This window comes from Miniopterus natalensis, chromosome 8 (assembly GCF_054644295.1).
Source record: "Miniopterus natalensis isolate mMinNat1 chromosome 8, mMinNat1.hap1, whole genome shotgun sequence".
Classification (NCBI taxonomy): Eukaryota; Metazoa; Chordata; class Mammalia; order Chiroptera; family Miniopteridae; genus Miniopterus; species Miniopterus natalensis.
The window spans coordinates 82,562,763-82,582,281 of record NC_142088.1 but is presented as its reverse complement, the minus strand read 5'-3'; the positions used below and the strand labels follow the sequence as shown (position 1 = coordinate 82,582,281).

General features: G+C 39.1%; 1 protein-coding gene across 2 annotated transcripts in view; it reads right to left on the bottom strand.

Annotated features, from left to right (window-relative positions):
* Window positions 1–19,519, bottom strand: part of UGGT1 (UDP-glucose glycoprotein glucosyltransferase 1) — a 143,153-nt gene that overhangs the window by 64,295 nt on the left and 59,339 nt on the right. For both annotated transcript variants that reach the window (XM_087819948.1, XM_087819947.1), the window contains exons 17-18: window positions 17,271–17,402; window positions 2,317–2,481 (exon numbers count right to left, since the gene is read on the bottom strand). In XM_087819948.1, the coding sequence (XP_087676074.1) occupies window positions 2,317–2,481; window positions 17,271–17,402 (297 nt within the window). The remainder of the gene's footprint in view (window positions 1–2,316; window positions 2,482–17,270; window positions 17,403–19,519) is intronic.

Below are 19,519 nucleotides of genomic sequence, written 5' to 3'. Positions count from 1 at the left end.
AAATCCAACACACTTTGATGATAAAAAACAAACAAACAAAAAAGCACTCAACAAACTAAGACTAGAAGAAAAATTTCAAAAACCAATAAACGCAATCTGCAAAAAAAGCCAACAGCTAATGGGTCACACTGACTTTCCCCTAAGATCTGGAACAAAACAAGGATGATCACTCACACCACTTCCATTCAGCATAGTACTAGAAAGCAGGGAATTAAGCAAGACAAAAAGAAATAAAAAAACGTAAAAAAATCCCGACTGTAAAGGAAGGATCAAAACTATCTCTATTTACAGGTGACATACTGGCATGATGACAATAGTTTCTACATAGGAGGTGTTAAAAAATCCATAAAATACTGTTAGAACTAACAAATGGTTGCAACACAGAAGAACAATGTCTATTCACTATCAATGAACTATCCGAAAATTAAATTTAAAAAACAATTCCATTTACAGTAACATCAAAAAAGAATGTAATACTAAGAAATAAATTTCTTCATACAAAACATCACTGAAATAAAATAATTAGACCAAAATAAATGAAAACACATCCTGTGTTCATGGGTTGGAGGATTCAATATTGTTAACACGTCAATACTTCCAAATTGAGCTACAGATTCTATACAGTTCCTCTCAAAATCCTAACAGCCCTAGTTGCAGAAACGGACAAGCTGATCTTAGGATTTACATGACAATGAAAGAACACCGATGAGCCAAAGATCTAAAAAATTCACATATGAGCACGACAATAATCAAGGCTATGAGGTACTTACATAAGAAAACATATACTGATCAGTGGAAAACAGCACAGTCCAAAGGTGAAACTATACAGAGATCAGCAGTTCATTTTCGAGAAAGGTGCTGTGACGATTTGTGAGGAAAGAGTCTCCTTTTCAATAAGTGGTGCTGAGACAACTGATTACCCCAAAAGATATCTAGTTGCATGTCAAATTAGATCTGAAACAAAGGTGGACGCCTGCCTCACATTTTACACAGAAACTTGCGGAGAAGGATCAGAACTTAAATGCTAAAAGAACAACTACAGAATCTCAGGAGAGGAGAGTACAAGTCTCTGTGACCGAGGTGAGCAACGGTTTCTCATGTGTGACTCGGACAGCAAAGCAACGAAGGAAAGGAGCAAGTTGGACTTAATCAAAATAAAAAACATCAGAGCTTTAAAGGGCTCCACCTAACAGTGAGAAGGCAAATAACAAAACGAGAGAAAATATGTGGAATAATACATACAAGTGATTAGTATCTTGGAATACTTAAACAACTCTTATAATTCAAAAATAACAAAACAAATAACCCAGTTACACATGGGCAAATAATCTGAATAGACACTGGGCAAAGAAAATATAGGCTATACTTAGAGAGAGACAATATCAAGTGTTGGCTAGAATGTGAAGAAAGTGGAGCCTGGATAGTCTGCTGGCACAAAAGTCTAATGGTGCAGCTGCTTTGGAACACATGTTGGTAGTTCCTCAGGCTGTTAAAATAAGCAGCCAATTCCACTACTAGCTATATACCCAAGACAATCTATACACGACTGTTTATAGTAGCATTATTCATAGTAACCAAAAGTGGAAACAACCCAAATATGCATCAACTGATGGATAAAATGCGCCATTTGAGAAACTATTATTTGCCCATAGAAAGGAATGAAGTACTGACACAGATTCCAACAAAGATAAACCTTGAAAGCATTATGCTAAGTGAAAGAAATCAGTCACTAAAGACCACATATTGTATGAATCCATTTATATAAAATGTCTCAAACAGGCAAATCCACAGAGAGAGAAACCAACTCATGGCTGAGAGGGGTAGGGGCAGAGAAAATGGAGGGTAACTGCTACTGGGTGTCGGGTTTATTTTGGGGGTGATGATAATGTTCTGAAATTAGAGATAATAGTTTTGTAACTGCATATACTCTACAAACCAATGAATAGTCCACTTTAAAAGGCTGAGTTTTATGGCATATTAGTTACATCTTAACAATAACTATGCATATGAAATATTTTAACCTTCTCTATGTCAAAATTCCTTACAAGTAGAACAAATATCTCTTAGAATGACTATCCTCTTAAGAATCTTTAAAATAAAATTTAATCCGGAAACCAATAAAACTAGCTATTACAAAAACAATGTACAGAAAAGAAAGTCTCATGAATACTGTCGTTATAGAAGAACTTGCTGGAAATCTGCAAATCTCTTATAAGTAGTGTATAAAAAACAGTGACACTTAAAACATTTTATTGCATACTACAAAAATGTAAGCAAACCATTCTCTTTCAAAATCAGTCTTCAAATACAACTCACCAAGTACACTGCTCTTTGGAAGAAGGTGGTAGTCTCCAGGATTTTGTGCATTGTGATGGTTTCCAATTCATCAGGATCTAGCTGCTCCTTTTCAAGGGGCATTCCATTGAACAGAACAACAGGCAGCAGACCAACTCCAGCCTGCTCGTAGTAGCCTCTTGCTTCCTAAAATGCAAGGGACCACAAACAGCACATTTTTGTCCTTCATAAGACAAATGGAACAAAGTATATTTTTCATATATACAAATAATACCAAAAAAAAAAAAATCAACACAAATATGGTCACCAAGAAACAACTAAAGAAATTTCTTTTTAAAAAAAAATCACAGGTATCCCCAGTCGGGGGCCTGCAGGAGGCAGCTGATCAATAATTCTCTCAGCATTGATGGCTCTCTCTCTCTCCCTTCCTCTCTCTGAAATCAATAAAGATATATTAAAAAAAAAAAAAATCACAGGTGATAGCATAGTTAATATCCTACTGGGTAAATCTGAGATTAAGTTACTGAGTTTTTACGAAAACACAAAGCGTGCAATTTAGGAATTAGTTTGGGAGTGAGGGTTGGGGTAGTTTTAAGCAGTCTAAGCTACCAAACCTGAATTACACATACTATAGTCAAAACTATACAACAGACCATTCTGCAATGATGGAAATATTCTATTTTCACTGTCCAATGCAGTAGCCACTAACCATAAGTAATTACTTGAAATTAATTTCCATTTTAAAAGCCACATGTGGCTACAAGTTACCACGATGGGCAGCCCAACAACAGACTGACATAAATTATCAGTGCTCCTGGGCAGGTAGCCTAAGAAGAAATATTTACACCCAATTCTAAATTTAAAAGGGTCCATATATCACTAAAAAAAAAATTATACATGCAGGAAAGAAATAAGGTTGGTGGGAAAACAGTGCTCAAAAACTACTCTACAGCATACTGAGCTCAATCTTTTTCCTTCTCCAGGACAAAAGAGGTTCCTTCCCTGGCAGGGAAATGTCAGGCCAACAAAATGGCAAATATAACAGATAAATATACTTTTTCCTGACTTTAATTTTCCCCTGTCAACATACTATATTCCCCAGATAACAACCAAGACCCAAGACTAAGTTTTCAAAGAAAAACCTATATTGCTATGCAAGATATTAAAGAATTCCTTAAAACTTTCTTGTTAAACATCTTGTAACTTGTATTTTCTGAAAAAGGCAGAATTTTTTTTACATGCAAACATTTTAGCAAAAACAGAGAAGTACTTCAATTGGGTAACTATATCAATCATCAGCCATAGGCTGCCTAGTTTCTAATCACATCTGAACAAAGTAGTAACCGACGGCACAGACCTATCTGAGGAACTAAAGATGGCACAGGAAAAAAGGCCTTCTAGGGTGATTTCAGCCTTTTCTCCATATCATTGTTTAAGCTTTTAAAATTTACACTCTCAGAATTGCAACCATGTAAATTCTGTATTTGACATCTCAGATGTTTTCAAGAAGTTTATAAAAACTCAATTTTAATATACTTTAAGATCTGGGAAGATGGCCACACTGTGACAAGAAGCAGAGCGCCTGTGCTCCCAGCCATGGACTCGATTTACCGCTAAAATACTGTGTAACCAGCTTGAGAAAACCAGAGAAATATACCTGAGTGGTGATATTTCGAGTAGGGAGCAAAGAAGAAACATTATAGAGTCTGGTAAGAGAGGGAGGGCATAGAAAGCCTGTGCCGGGTTCCGAGGCCCTAGGGCTGGAGGTTGCAAAGCTCCCTCCCCTTGGGAGTGTGGACTGGCAGCCAAAATCTGGGATATCAAACCCGGAGCAGAGGAGAAGGGAAGGAGAGCTCATGCACAGAGAACAGAGGGACCCAGGGGAACAGTGTGCCTGTCAGGAGGGGATTGCATCTTCCCAGTGAAACAAAGCTTCTAATGGCGGTCACAACAGGCGTTTTTCACACCGGGTGCCGGACCATAGGAGAGGTTGTCCCACAGTGTGTGGCTCCTGAATACAGTGGGCTGGAGGGCTGCACTGAGCTACACATACAGGGACACTCTGCATTCTTGTAAGGCATTGTGTTGAACTCCAGAAAGCATTAGTTCTGTGTGGTGCAGGGAAGGGGAAGAGAGCCCTCCGGCCATCAGAGAGGGTCCAGAGATGCCAAAAGGGCAGAATGGGACCCCAGCCCCTGGAGCTGCCAGTGGGGAGGGTCGAGTCTTCAGCAACCAGAGCTGCCATGTGCAGCTAACCGGAGTTTTCTGACCCACGCTGAGGGCAGCCGGGATAGCGCCCAGCTTTACTGAGATCAGCTGTGCAGGGGAGCTGTGGGGGGCTGAGTTTGACTCATCCTGCTTGCTACCAAGGCACAGGGGGATGGGACCTCACAGGGTGGATTCTCTGCCTGTGTGTTGCTTTGTGTGTTTTTGATTGCTGAAGGGGTGTCCATCTTCCTGGCTTGCATGAGGGAGACAGACCAGCGAAAGGAGACTAGGAGCACCACCGCCAACAAAAGGGGCTGGGCCTGCTCACTGAGGCTCCAGACACCCCCGCAGGGCACAGTCCTGAGAGGGAAGAGAGAGCAGCTCACAGGAGTACTTTACAAGAATAAGACTCTCAGGGACTGTTGTTTGGGAACTGGAAGAAAAGCTGAAACCCCTGCTAGGGGCTGGGCAGGCAGGCAAAGTGCTCACCTGAATGTATTTTAATCGAACCCACTGAGCCCAGGCTGTTGAAATGGCCTAGACAGAAAAGGCAACAGGCTGAAATCAATCTGAAGCTGCAGCAGGCCAGAGCCTGGGGAACTAGAATCAGAGAACAGGGTAAGGGCTGAGGAGCTGGTGGTGGAGCAGAGACTAACTACAGCAGAGTGAGCGCCTGACAGCTACACCTCTAAGGGGAGTGACACCCTGAGCTATACTAGTCACCATGCACCCTAAAGACTCTACAGAAGACTCTGGAGCAAGACCAGGCAATGACAAGGTTGCAAAATAGCTGACAAGAGGTGGCCCACGGAGAGCCTCAGATCAACCATCTACCTAAGGACACTAGAGCCAAACCAAGATGGCTCCTCACACTGGCTGATACACAAGCACCTCCCAGGAGAACTGAAATCAGCCCACAAAACAGTGAGCTGCAGGCAACACAAGCTGCACAGATGAAATTCATCTTTTTTTTTTGTTTTTTAAAAGTAGAGAAAAGAAAACAAATTTTCTTCTTAAATTTTTTGTTTTAAATTTTTTAAATAATTTTTTTTTAATTTTAAGTTTTGCTTGTTTTTTTATTTTTGCTTTGTATTATTTTGTCTTTTGTCCTATTATCAAGTTATTATTGACATTCTCCACTCAACTGCTGGAACATTATCATTATAACCAATAAGTTTACGGCTTTTCTCTACTGTTTCCCCATATCTCTTATCGGACTCCCTCCCTGCCCTGGTTCTCTCTCTTTCTTCTTGTTTCATTGGCATAACTTTTTTTTTATTTTTATTCTTTCTTTCTTTTATTTTTTCCCAATCTATCTTCCTGTTTTTTTCTTTGTTTGTTTCTGTTTGTCTCTATTGTAATTTAACTTTTTCTTTTTCAACTATTTTCCTATTCCTATGCTCTACCCTTAATTTTTTGCTCACCCTTTTTTTCAGAATCGTTCCTCTTTCCCTTTTATCTACCAGTAGCTTCTCTATTTTTTACTTTGAATTTTATTATTATTTTTTTATTTTTCGTCACTATCAGCAATAATATCCTTCTGTCTGTTTTTTCTCTTTTTTTTTTCATTGCTATAGCATTTGTGTTACCCCTTCACTCTCCCAATTCTACTTTCATTTGGGATGTTTTCATTGTGACTGTCAGGATATTTTTTAAGATACTGCTTGTTTCCTGGCAGTTTGGTTGTATACTGTCTTGCCTTGGCAGCACCAATACAACAGCTCACATGACATGGTTGGGGCTGAGCCACAAAGTTAGCCAACCTGAAAGGAGACTCCTTCCAAGAACAAGTCAACAACAATCTAGACCCAATCGCAACAAGAGAGCCCAAAGAACCCACAAAAGGGACACCCACAAAAGGAACATGCCTAGAGCAAATAGTTCAGAAGCATAAGGAAGACACACCTCTGAGCTCCACTGGATACACTACAAAATGCCACCCCACAAGACTGGGACAGAGCAAATATATCTAATACACAGACACAAACACTAAGAGCCACAAAAATGGGGAGAGAAACAATCCCCAAATTAAAGAAAAGGAAAAATCGCCGGAAAAAGACCTTGATAAGATGGAGTTAAGCAAGTTATCAGAAACAGAGTTCAGAGTAATGGTTATAAAGATGCTCAAGGAAATTAATGAGAACAAGAAACTTAATGGAAAGGTCAAGGAACTTAGTAAAAGCATGAAAAAATATATATATCATAAATAAGAATCAGGCAGAAATGAAGAATACTATATTATCAAGAATACACTGGAAGGAATTAAAAGCAGGCTCAATGAAGGAAAGGACAGAAGAAGTGACTTAGAAGATGAGGTAGAGAATAAACACTCAATCTGAGCAGCAAAAAGAAAAGACACTTAAAAAAGCATGAGGACAGCCTAAGGGAGCTTTGGGACAACATGAAGCAAAACAACATTCACATCATAGGGGTGCCAGGGGGGAGGAAAGAGAGCAAGGAATAGAGAACTTGGTAGATGAAATAATGACAGAAAACTTCCTTACACTGGAGAGGGAGAAAGCCACACAAGTTCAGGAAGCACAGAGGGTTCCAAACAAGAGGGACCCAAAGAGACCCACTCCAAGACACATCATAATTAAAATGGGCAATGTCTAGGACAAAGAGAAAATATTATGGGCTGCAAGAGAGAAACACCCAGTGACCTACAAGGAAACCCCCATAAGGCTGACAGCAGATCTCTCAACAGAAACTCTTCAGGCCAGAAGGGAGTGGCATGAAGTTCCCAAAGTAATGAAAAGCAAGAACATGCAACCAAGATTGCTTTATCCAGCAAAGCTATCATTTATAATTGAAGGTGAAATAAAGAGCTTCCCAGACAAAAAAGGGCTAAAGGAGTTCAGTACCACCAAACCAACATTGCACGAAATGCTAAAAGGACTGCTCTAAGAAAAAGAAGAAATATTGAGAGAAAGGTACAACACCATAAAAGAGGAAATGGCATTAAATAAGTATCTACCAATAGTGCCCTAAAATGTAAACGGAATAAATGCTCCAATCAAAAGACATAGGGTAGCTTAATGGATAACAAAACAGGACCCAAATATATGCTGTCTACACCCAACTGAGAGCAAAAGATTCACACAGGCTAAAAGTGAAGAGGAGGAAAAGAATATTCCATGCAAATGGAAATGAAAAAAAAAAAGAAAAAAAAAAAGCTGTAGATATAAAACTTATTTCTGGCAAAATAGACTTCAAACTAAAGACCATAACAAGAGACCTAAGTCACTACATAGTAGTAATGCAATCAATCCAACAGAAAGGAATAACCCTTATAAATATATAAGCACCCAATACAGGAGCACCTAAATATATAAAAAATTTCTTGGTGGACTTGAAGGGGTGATTGACAGTAGCACAATCATAGTGGGGGACTTTAATACCCCATTTTCAGCACTGGACAGATCATCAATACAAAAAAAATCAACAGGGAAACACAGACCTTAAATGACACACTAGATCTAATGGATTTAATTGACATTTACAGAACATTTCATCCCAAAGCAGCAGAATACACATTCTCCTCAAGTGCACATTGAACAGTCTCAAAAAGAGACGACACTTAGAGCACAAGGCAAGTCTCTACAAATACAAGACTGAAATCATATCAAGCATCTTCTTGGATCACAATGCCATGAAACTAGAATTCAATCACTATGAAAACACTCAAAAATATTCAAACACGTGGATTTAGCATCTAAACAGAATGTTATTAAACAATGAATGGGTTAACTATGAGATCAAGGAAGAAATCAAACACTTCATAGAAAAAAATGAAAATGAACAGACAACAACCCCAAATCTATGGGACACAGCGAAAGCAGTCCTGAGAGGAAAATTCATAGTATTACAGGCCTATCTCAAGAAACAAGAAAAGGATCTAATGAACCATCTAATACAACAACTAGAAGAAATAGAAAGAGCACAGAAAGAAAAGCCCCAAGGAAGTAGAAAGAAGGAAATAATAAAGATCAGAGCAGAAATTAATGACATAGAGACTGAAAAAAAAATACAAAAATCAGTGAAAACAAGAGTCGGTTCTTTGAAAAGATAAATAAGATTGATGCACCTTTAACCAGACTCACCAAGAAACAGAGAGAATCCAAATAAATAAAATCAGAAGGAAAGAAGCGATATAACAACTGACCCAACAGAAATACAAAGAATCGTCAGAAAATACTATGAGCAGCTATATGCCAACCAACTGGACAACATGGGTGAAATTAACAAATTCCTAGGCAAATACAATATTCCAAAGCTGAATCAGGAAGAATTATAAAACTTGAATAGGCCGATAACTAATGAAATTGAAGCAGTAATCAAAAAACTCCCAGCAAACAAAAGTCCTGGACCAGATGATTTACAGGAGAGTTTTACCAAACATTCAAAGATGAATTAACATCTATTCTATTCAAACTATTCCAGAAAATTCAAGAGGAGGGAAAACTTGCAAGCTCTTTTTATGAGGCCAGCATCATACTAATCTCAAAACCAGATAAAAACACTACGAAGAAAGAAAATTACAGGCCAATATCCCTGATGAACATAGATGCTAAAATCCTCACTAAAATACTAGCAAACTGGATCCAGCAATACATTAAAAAGATCATACACTACGACCAAGCGGGATTTATTCTGGGGATGCACGGCTGGTATAACATCCGCAAGTCAATAAACGTGATACATCACATAAAAAAAATGGACAAAAATCATATGACCATATCAACAGATGCAGAAAAAGCATTCAACAAAATCCAGCACCCATTTCTGATAAAAACTCTCAGCAAAGTAGGAACAGAGGGATCATCCCTCAACCTAATAAAGACCATGTATGACAAACCTACAGCCAGCATCATACTCAATGGTCAAAAACTAAAACCATTTCCCTTAAAAACAGGAACAAGACAGTGTTCCACTTTCACTTTACTGGAAGTCCTCGCCACAGCCATCAGACAGGAAGAAAACATAAAAGGCATCCAATTGGAAAGGAAGAAGTAAAACAAAAATGGAAACACTACATACCAAAACTTACGGGATGCAGCAAAATCAGTTCTAAGAGGAAGTCTATAACGATAAATACTTACATTAAGAAAAAATAAAGATCTCACATAAACAACCTACCTTTACACCTCCATGCACTAGAAAAAGAAGAACAAACTAAGCTCAAGGTTGGCAGAAATAAAGATCAAAGTCGTCAGGAAATAAAGATCACAGAAAAAATAAAAGAAATGGAGACCAGAAAAACAATAAAAAAGATCAACAAACTATAAGCTAGTTTTTGAAAAGATAAACAAAACTGATAAAACTTTAGCTAAATTTAACTAAGAAAAAAACTCAAATAAATAAAATAAAAAATGAAAGAAAAGACATTACAACTGATACCACAGAAATACAAAGGATCATAAGAGACTACTATGAACAATTTATCCACCAACAAATGGGATAACATAGAAGACATGTAGAAATTCCTAGAAATATACAACCTACCAAGACTAAATCATGAAGAAATAGAAAATCTGAATAGACCAATGAGTAAGGAGTTTAAATCAGTAATCAAAAACCTCCCAACAAAGAAAAGGACCACATGGCCTCCCCTGGAGAATTCTACCAAACATTTAAAGAAGAGTTAAAGCCAATCTTTCTCAAACTCATCCAAAAAATTGAAGCATTAACCATCCGATAAACATTTACAATGCCAGTATTACCCTGATACCAAAGACAGATAAGGACACTACAAGAAAAGAAAACTACAGGTTGATATCTATGATGAATATAGATGCAAAAATTTTCAACAAAATATTAGCCAACCATATTTGACAGTACATTAAAGGATCATACACTATGATCAAGCAGGATTTATCCCAAGGATATAAGGATGATTCAACATATGCAAATCAATAAATGTGATACACCACAATAATAGAATGAAAGATGAAATCATATGATCATCTCAACAGATACAGAAAAAGCATCTGACAAGAAATAATGAAAAAATGACCAAAGAAAAAAACCTACCTAACATAATAAAGGCTATTCATAACAGGCCCACAGATAACACCATACTCAAAGGTGAAAGACTAAAAGCTTTTTCTCTAAGATCAAGAAAAACACAAAAGTGTCCATTTTCACCACTCCTATTCAACATAGTATTACAAGTCCCAGCAAAATCAATCAGGCAAGAAAAAGTAATAAAAGGCATCCATATTGGAAAGCTGCCCATGTTTGCAGATGATATGATATTATATGTAGAATATCCTAAAGACTCCACCAAAAAAACTATTAGAAATAATTTAAACATTCAGTAAACTTACAGGAAACAATCAACATTCAGAAATCACTTGCCTTTCTACACACCAACAACAAACTACTGGGGGGGAAAAAACGACTTACGATAGCATCAAAAAAAATAAAATGCTTAGGAATAAATCTGACCAAAGAGGTAAAAGATTTCTACACTGAAAACTGCAAGACTTTGATGAAAAATGAAAATCTCTCTCTCTCACGCACACACACACTCTTACACAAAGATATCCCATTTACATGATTCAAAATGATTAATATTGTTAAAATGTCCATCCTACCCAAAGCCATCTATAGATTCAATGCAATCCCTATTAAAAATTCCAATGGCATTTCCCACAGATATATAGAAAAAAAATTCCTAAAATTGGTATGGAACTGAAAAAGACCCACACAGCCAGAGCAATCCTGAGAAATAACAAAGCTGGAGACATCACACCTCCTGATTTCAAACTATACTATAATACCATAGTAATCAAAACAGCATGGTACTGCATAGAAATAAACACACAATCAGAAAATCAAGAACTCAGAAATAAATCCATGCATATGTAGTCAACTAATGTTTTACAACAGACTCAAGAACACTTAATGGGGAAGGGACAGTTTCTTCAATAAATGGTGCTGGGAAAACTGAATAAACACATGCAGAAGAATGAAAACGGACCACTCACAAAAATTAACTGGAAATGGATTAAAGGCTAAAACATAAGGCCTGAAACCATAAAACCCCTAGAAGAAAACATATGGAAAAAGCTCTCTGACATTGGTTATGGCAATGATTGTTTTAGACAAGAAAACAAAAGCATAAGCAACAAAGAAAAAATAAACTAATGGGACTACTGTACATGAAAATTAAAGGCTTCTATACAGCAAAAGAAACACACAACAAAAAAAGGAAGTGATCTACTGAATATATGCAAATCATATATCTGATAAGGGGCTAATATTCAAAATATGTAAGAAAAAAAAAGTCTGATTAAAAAGGGGTAGAAGAAGTGAAAGATATTTTGCCAAAGACATACAGATAGCCAACAAGTACATGAAAAGTTGTTAAATGTCACTAATCATCAGGAAAATGTAAATCAAAACCAAAATGATATATCCTTTTACACTTGTTAGAAAGGCCATCATCAAAAAGTAAAGAGAGGAGAGAGAAACAAGATGGCGGTGTAGGTAACAGCTGCACCCGCTGCCTCCCGCAACCACATCAAAATTACAACAAAAATACAGAACCACCATCACTCAAAACCTCCTGAAATCTGGCTGAACAGAAGCCCTACAACCAGGGAACTGAAGCAGCACCGAGACCGGTAGGAGGGGCGCAGATGCGGGCGGATGGGGGCTGAATTGGGAGGTGTGCCACAGGCCCTCACCCGGTGCTGCGGTTGAAACCCGGAAGGGAATCTCAGCAGTGGGGGTTTCCTGGAGGAGTGAGGGGTCCCAGCCCTACAGCAGGCCCCCAGCCCAGGGCTCCAGGGCCGGGAAGAGACGTCCCCACAACTCTGGGCTGTGAAAACAGCGGGGACTGTCGCTGAGGGTCACGGAGGCTGCGGGAGGCCCAGCAGCTTCTATTAAGGGGCCCACGCATGGACACACTCAGATGCACTCCCTCTGAGCCCAAGCGTCGGGCAGCAGCCTGAAAGGAACCTGGGAAACTTGGGGAGGAACTAACCTGCCTGAAATCTGGGCGAGAGGTGGAGGGGCAGCTTCCTCCCAGGCAGAAGAGCTGGCAGAGGCCATGGCTCCTTTGGCGAGCCCTCCCCCAACACAGCTGGCAGGCAGGCGCCATATTTGCATCACCAGCACCTGACTCACACCTTTGGCCCCACCCCATGATTCCCAAAGGCCCTGCCCCTCCTACCTGCAAGCTCATCCAGGCCATTTCCAGGGGGTTGTTCTATGCAAGTGGTCTCTCTAGCCTCATGCTTAGGACTTTCCTAAAATCTCTCAAACAAGCAGCAGCATGCCCCATAAAGCTTGATAAGCGGCCCCAGGCCTGGCACTAGTGGTAGCCTGCATTGGCTCATAGCTTGGCCTCTCCTGGACACCTCCAAGCCCAGCACAAGTAGCAGCCAACTACAGTTTGCTGTGTAGCTCATGCTGGGTGGCCCTGGGCAAGGCACTGGCAGAGGCTGACTTTGCACCTCCCCGGAAGCCCAGAGACAGTGCACCTGGTAGTAATATTCAACCACGCTGGATTACAACCCTACCACATCCACGAGTGACACACTCAAGGGGCGCACTTGGTGAACACCAAAGCTCCACTGAAGTAAATCCTGATCCATAAGGGTGTCTCCAGTACAGCAGCTCTTTGGCTGTAGTTGCAGCTGGTCCTCACAGCTGATTGGCCTGGGGGTCAGTTCCTCCAAGGGACACCAACAGCAACCAAGGCTCAACTACAACAGGACAGTGCACACAGCCCACACGGAAGCACTTACAAGGCCCAGCTCAGGTGACTGGGGAGGCTGAGCCACTGGACCCTACAGGACACCTACTACACAAAGGCACTCTACAAATTCCAGGAGACATAGCAGCTCTACCTAATACATAGAAACAAACACCTGGAAGCAGCCAAAATGTGGAGGCAAAGAAACATGTCACAAAGGAAGGAACAGAAGAAATCTCTGGAAGAGGAACTAAATGAAATAGATCCAAGCAAGCTAACAGATAGAGTGTTCACAATTTTGTTTATAAGGATGTTTAAGCAGACTGTTAGCGAAATAACTGAGAAAATCAATAACATAATAAAGTACCAATTTGAAATGAAGGCTACAGGAACTGAAATGAAGAATAATTAACAGGGAGTCAACAGCAGAGTAGAGGACGCTGAGAAACAAATCAGCAATTTGGAACATGAGGAAACAAAAAACACCCAACCAGAAGAGCAGAAAGAAAAAAGAATCCAGAAATATGAAAATAGCATAAGGAGCCTCTGGGACAACTTCAAGAGGCCCAACATTCGTATTATTGGGGTGCCAGAAGGGGAAGAAAGAGACCAAGGAATTGAAAACCTATTTGAAAAAATAATTACAGAAAACTTCCCCTACCTGGGAAAAGAAATCGACTTACAAGTCCAGCAAGCACAGAGGGTCCCAAACAAGACCAAACCAAAGACGCCCACAGCAAAACACATCAGAATTAAAATGCCAAAGGTTAAAGACAAAGAGAGAATCTTAAAAGCAGCAAGAGAAAAGCAGTTACCTACCTACAAGGGGGCACCCATACGACTGTCAGCTGATTTCTCAAAAGAAACTTTGCAGGCCAGAAGGGAGTGGCAAGAAATATTCAAAGTGATGAAAAACATGGAACTACAACCAAGATTGCTCTACCCAGCAAAGCTATCATTTAGAGTTGAAGGTCAAATAAAGAGCTTCACAGATAAGAAAAAGCTAAAGGAGTTCGTCACCACCAGACCAGCACTACAGGAAAAGCTGAAAGGTCTTCTTTACAAAGAAGCTAATGAACAAAAGAATCTGACGAACTAAATAGATCCAGAGACATTGACGCATGCAACAGACAATCATATTTCAGAGGAAAGAGGGAAGAGGGGTGGAGGGTGGGAAGAGATTAACCAAAGAAGTTATATGCATAACCCATGGACACAGTTAATAACGAGGTGAAGGCCTGGGAAGGGGGTGGGAGCGAAGTGGAGGGGATCAATTGGGGGGGAAAATGGGATACCTGTAATACTCTCAACAATAAAGATAAATTAAAAAAAAAAAAGTTAAGAGAGCTCAACTGGTGTGGCTCAGCAGCTGAGCATTGACCTAGGATTCAGGAGATCCCAGTTCGATCCCTGGTCAGGGCACATGCCCAGGCTGTGGACTCAATCCCCAGTGGGGATGTGTGCAGAAGGCAGCCAATCAAGGACTTTCTCATCACTGATGTTTCTCTCCCCTTCTCTCTCTCTCCTTCTCCCTTCCTCTCTCTGAAGTCAATAAAGACATACATATTTTTTTAAAGAGAGAACAAGTGCTGGTGAAGGAGTGAAGAAACGGGAACCCTCTAGCAGTTGGTGGGAATGTAAATTGGTGTAGCCACTACAGAAAAAAAGTATGGAGGTTCCTCACAAACTTTCATATAAACTATGATATGATCAAGCAATCTCACTTCTGGATACATAGCTAAAGGAAATAAAGTCAGCATCTCAAAGGTATCTGCATTCCCAAATGAACTGCAGCATTATAACCTAAGTGTCTGTCAGCAGTTCAATGGACACAGAAGGGGTATGTCTGTGTGTGTGTACATACATAGATATATATGATGAAATATTATTCAGCCATGAGAAAGAAATAAGTCCCGCCATTTGCAACAACATGGATTTAAATAAATCAGAAAAAGAAAGACAAATACTTATATGTGGGATGTGGAAGAGCTGAACTCATAGAAACAGACATTAGAATGGTGGTTGTCAGGGGCTGGAGTACAGCATAAATGGGGAGATGCTGTTCAGAATGTACAAACTTCCAGTTATGAGTAAGTTCTGGGGATCTAGTATACAGCATGATGACTACACTTAAAATACTGTTTTATATACGTGAAAATTGCTAAGACAGTACATCTTAAATAGTCTCACCACAAAAAATGGTAATTATGTGAGGTGATAGAGGTGTTAACTAACATTACTGGGTAATCATGTATCAAATCAACACACTTTACACCTCAAACTTACACAATGTTACAAGTCAATTAATTATACCTCAATAAAGCTGGGTGGAGGGAAATTCTTATCATTGGCTGAAAAAAAAAACACCACAAAACCCACTAAAGCACATAACAAAAAATAGTAAAGAGGAGAAATAGTAAAGAGGTAAAATAAGCCGTCATCCTCACAGACCCTCTAGCTCCTGGTATGAATTTACCTTTTCAAAAGTACTGGTAGAGAGCCAGTATTTTAATTAGTTTTACATTCACTATCACTTTACATATACAATAAACCTGTGGGTTTGTGTTTTGTTTTTTCATTTATCCCTCTAAAAACTTTCATTCACAGGACAGGTAAGTATCACCACCTCTCTAGGAAGTTTCCAACAATCACCTTGTCCCAAACTGGCAGAGCTGCCCATCCTTTTTTGGGGCATCCCACCTACAATGTGCGAACACTAACATCACAAACACCAAAATCTTAATGCTCTTATTGTGTGTCACTCTCCAGTAGGCTGTGTGACACTCCAAGAATAGGTGCCACTTTTTCTTGTTCAACTTTGTATTATAAAGTCTGGCACACAGAAGTTACCCAGCACTACAATGTGTTTAAATGTAAACCATTATTCCTTATTTCAAGGTATTTCAGAAATGTCTCTAGTTAAGTCTTTGAGTTTTGTTTTTACTAAATAGTATTTTGCTAAAATCCCTCTAAAACCAGGATCAATTTACATAGCAAATTTCTTAACCAATATAAATTAACCGATCAACACAACGTAAGGCTTGCTACAAGGCATGTTCAGTTCTTGCACTGTGAGCTCCTCTCTAGAATGCGCACACATTTGCTCCCCTCATTTGAGCTGTGTGTTTACAAAAAATCAGGTGTGTCTGTTTCTAAACCATTTTCCTTAGTGAATGAAAAAACCTAATACTATACAGCCAACAAAATGTGACTGCAAAAAAAAAGCTGGTCTCCCCAGGAAAACAACTTGAAAGGCTTAAAAAACTCAAAGAGGTAAGAAACCAAAACCAGCCTGTGCTGAACTGGATGTGGGTAAGACAACTACAGAGGGGGGAGGAAGATGATAAAACTCTCAGGAGTCTGTGCTCACGTGAAAGAGATAATTCATTAGGAGTATGACTTCTAAAGGAGTAACAGCTCAGCTCTCCAAACTGAAAGACCGTTCTTCATTTGCAAAAAAGAAAAAAGTTGGTAAACGAACACCCTTTTATTGTTTTCAATTAAAATGTTCTGAAAATGTATCTGACTCAATGCTGTAACATTTATTTTCAATAAACTGACCACCTCGTTCCTGCTTGCAATAGGCAAGAGCCCTTTATTGTACTTAATGTAGCACAAGAAGCACTATCTTTAAATAAAATTTTTAAATATTTCTCCGTATCTTTATTACCACATTTTGCCATTCTGTTTATTACATTTCTTAAGACATTTCCACCTCTAGGCTGAATAACTACAAATGACACACATTAAGTTATACCTCATACCCTGGCAACCATACATCATACTCCAATAGATTTTATCCAGGGCATGTACCAGACAAGTACTACCACTGCACTGCGAAAAAGAAAAGGCTTTTCAATTTAATAGTTAATATGCTGGCTAAAGAATCAGTATCTTCACAAAAATGAAATATAAACTACATTTGCAAACTCAGAAAAGTGATCTGGTTTCTAAATTTTTAAATGCTAAGTACCTAAATACTTCAACCAGCACCAATAACAACCACCTCAAAAAAAGGGAGGTAAGAAAAGTACAGTGTTGCAGTCAAAATGATTGTTACCTTCCGATTCTGATCATAAGCAGAATCGATCCCCAAAATGCTGTTCACTTCTACATATGGGTATTTCTTCTCCAGGACACTGACCACATGTTCGACTTTCACCTTTTCTCCAGTCCTTACTTTGTTATATATCTGAAGAAAAGAAAAAACTGGTTAATCAACTACACTTTTAAATTCAAATTTCAGAGTGTTTATTACAAAAGATTTCTGAATGTAGAGGAAAAAATGACTATTTTTCTTAAAAGGTCAAAGGCAGTCCACTGGGAACAGCAATTCTCTCTTTTCCATGCACCTCAAGATGCCTTCTTTTTTCTAAACCAAATTTGTTGGGGTGATATTGGTTGACAGGATCATACAGGTTTGACGTGTACATTTCTACGATGCATGATATGTACACTGCACTGTGCGCCCACCACCCAGTCAAACCACCTCCTGTCGCCATAGGTTAGGCCCCCTTTAACTCCCACCCCTCCAACCCCCTGCCCTCTGGCAACCACCCCACTGCTGTGTGCGTCCACAAGTTTCAGTTTTATATCCCACATATGAGCGAAATCATATGCTCTTAGCTTTCTCTGACTTATTTCACTTAGCATAATATTCTCAAGGTCCATCCCTGTTGTCGCAAATGGCAGTATTGCATCCTTTCTTATGGCTGGCTGAGTAGTGTTCACTGTGTGCATGTTCCACAGTTTCTTTGTCCATTCCTGTACTGAAGGACACTTTGGTTGTCACCGTGTCTTACCCACGTGAATAATGCTGCAATGAACATAGGGGTGCAAATATCTTTGCGAATACACTGTGATTTTTGGGTAGATACCCAGGAGAGGGATGGCTGGGTCGTATGGCTGCTCTATTCTTAATTTTCTGAGGAACCGTCAGACTGTTTTCCACAGTGGCTGTACCAGTCTACATTCCCACCAGCAGTGAGTGAGGGTTCCCTTTTCTACACACCCTCTCCAACACTTGTTATTGTTCATCTTGTTGATAATGGTCATTCTAACATGTGTGAGGTAGTACCTCACTCCAGTTTGGGTTTGCATTTCCCTAACAGCTAGTAAAGCTGAGCATATTTTCATATATCTGTTGGCCATGTGTATGTCTTTTTTGAGGAGCGCCTTTTATTTATTTTTTGTACTGTTTGTTTGGTGGAGTTTTGAGTTCTTTATGTATTTTGGAAATTAACCCCTTCATTGGAGCTGGTGTTTGTAAATATCATCCTCTATCCGGCTGGCTGCCTTTTTGTTTTGTTGTCAGTTTCTTTTGCTGTGTGGAAACTTTTTAGTTTGATATGGTCCCATTCATTCATTTTTGTCTTTACTTCCCCTGCTAAACTTTGGGGTCAAATTCATAAAATGTTTGCTAAGACCAAGGTCCATTAAGTTTAGTTCCTATGTTTTCTTCTGCACACTTTGTGTCAGATCTTATACTTAGGTCTTTGATGTATTTTGAATTAATTTTTGTATGTGGGGACAAACTGTAGCCTAGTTCCATTTTTTTGCATGTGGCTTTCCAAATCTCCCAGCACCATTTATTGAAGTGGCTTTCTTTCCTCCATTGTAATGTTTTGGCTCCTTTGTTGAAAATTATTTGGCATTTACACGTGGTTTTATATCTGGGCTCTCTATTCTGTCCCACTGGTTTGTGTGTCTGTTTCTGTGCCAATCCCATGCTGGTTTGATTATTGTAGCTCTGCAGCATAATTTGAAGTCAGGTAGGGTGATACTTCCAGCTTTATTCTTTTTTTTTTTCAGGATTGCTTTGGCTATTTGGGGTCTTTTGTGGTTCCACACAAATCTGATGTTTTTCTCTTCTATTTCTTTATAAAATGACATTGGGATTTTGATGGAGATGCATTAAATCTGTATATTGCTTTGGGTAATATGGCCATCTTAACAATGCCGAGTCTTCCAATCCATGAACACGGGATATTTTTCCATTTTGTTGTGTTTTTTTCAATCTCTTTTAATAACGTTTTGTAACTTCCAGTATATAGGTCTTTACGTACTTTGTTAAGTTTCTTCCTAGGTATTTTATTCTTCTGGTTGCAACTGCAAAAGTAATTATTTCATTTATTTTTCTGAAGTTCTGTTGTTAGTGTACAGGAAGGCAGTGGATTTTTGTACACTGATTTTGTATCCTGCAACTTAACTGTATAATAGTTTTTTTGGTGGAGTCTTTAGGGTTTTCTATATACAGAATCATGTCATCTGCAAAAAGTGACAGTTTTACTTCTTCCTTTCCTATTTGCA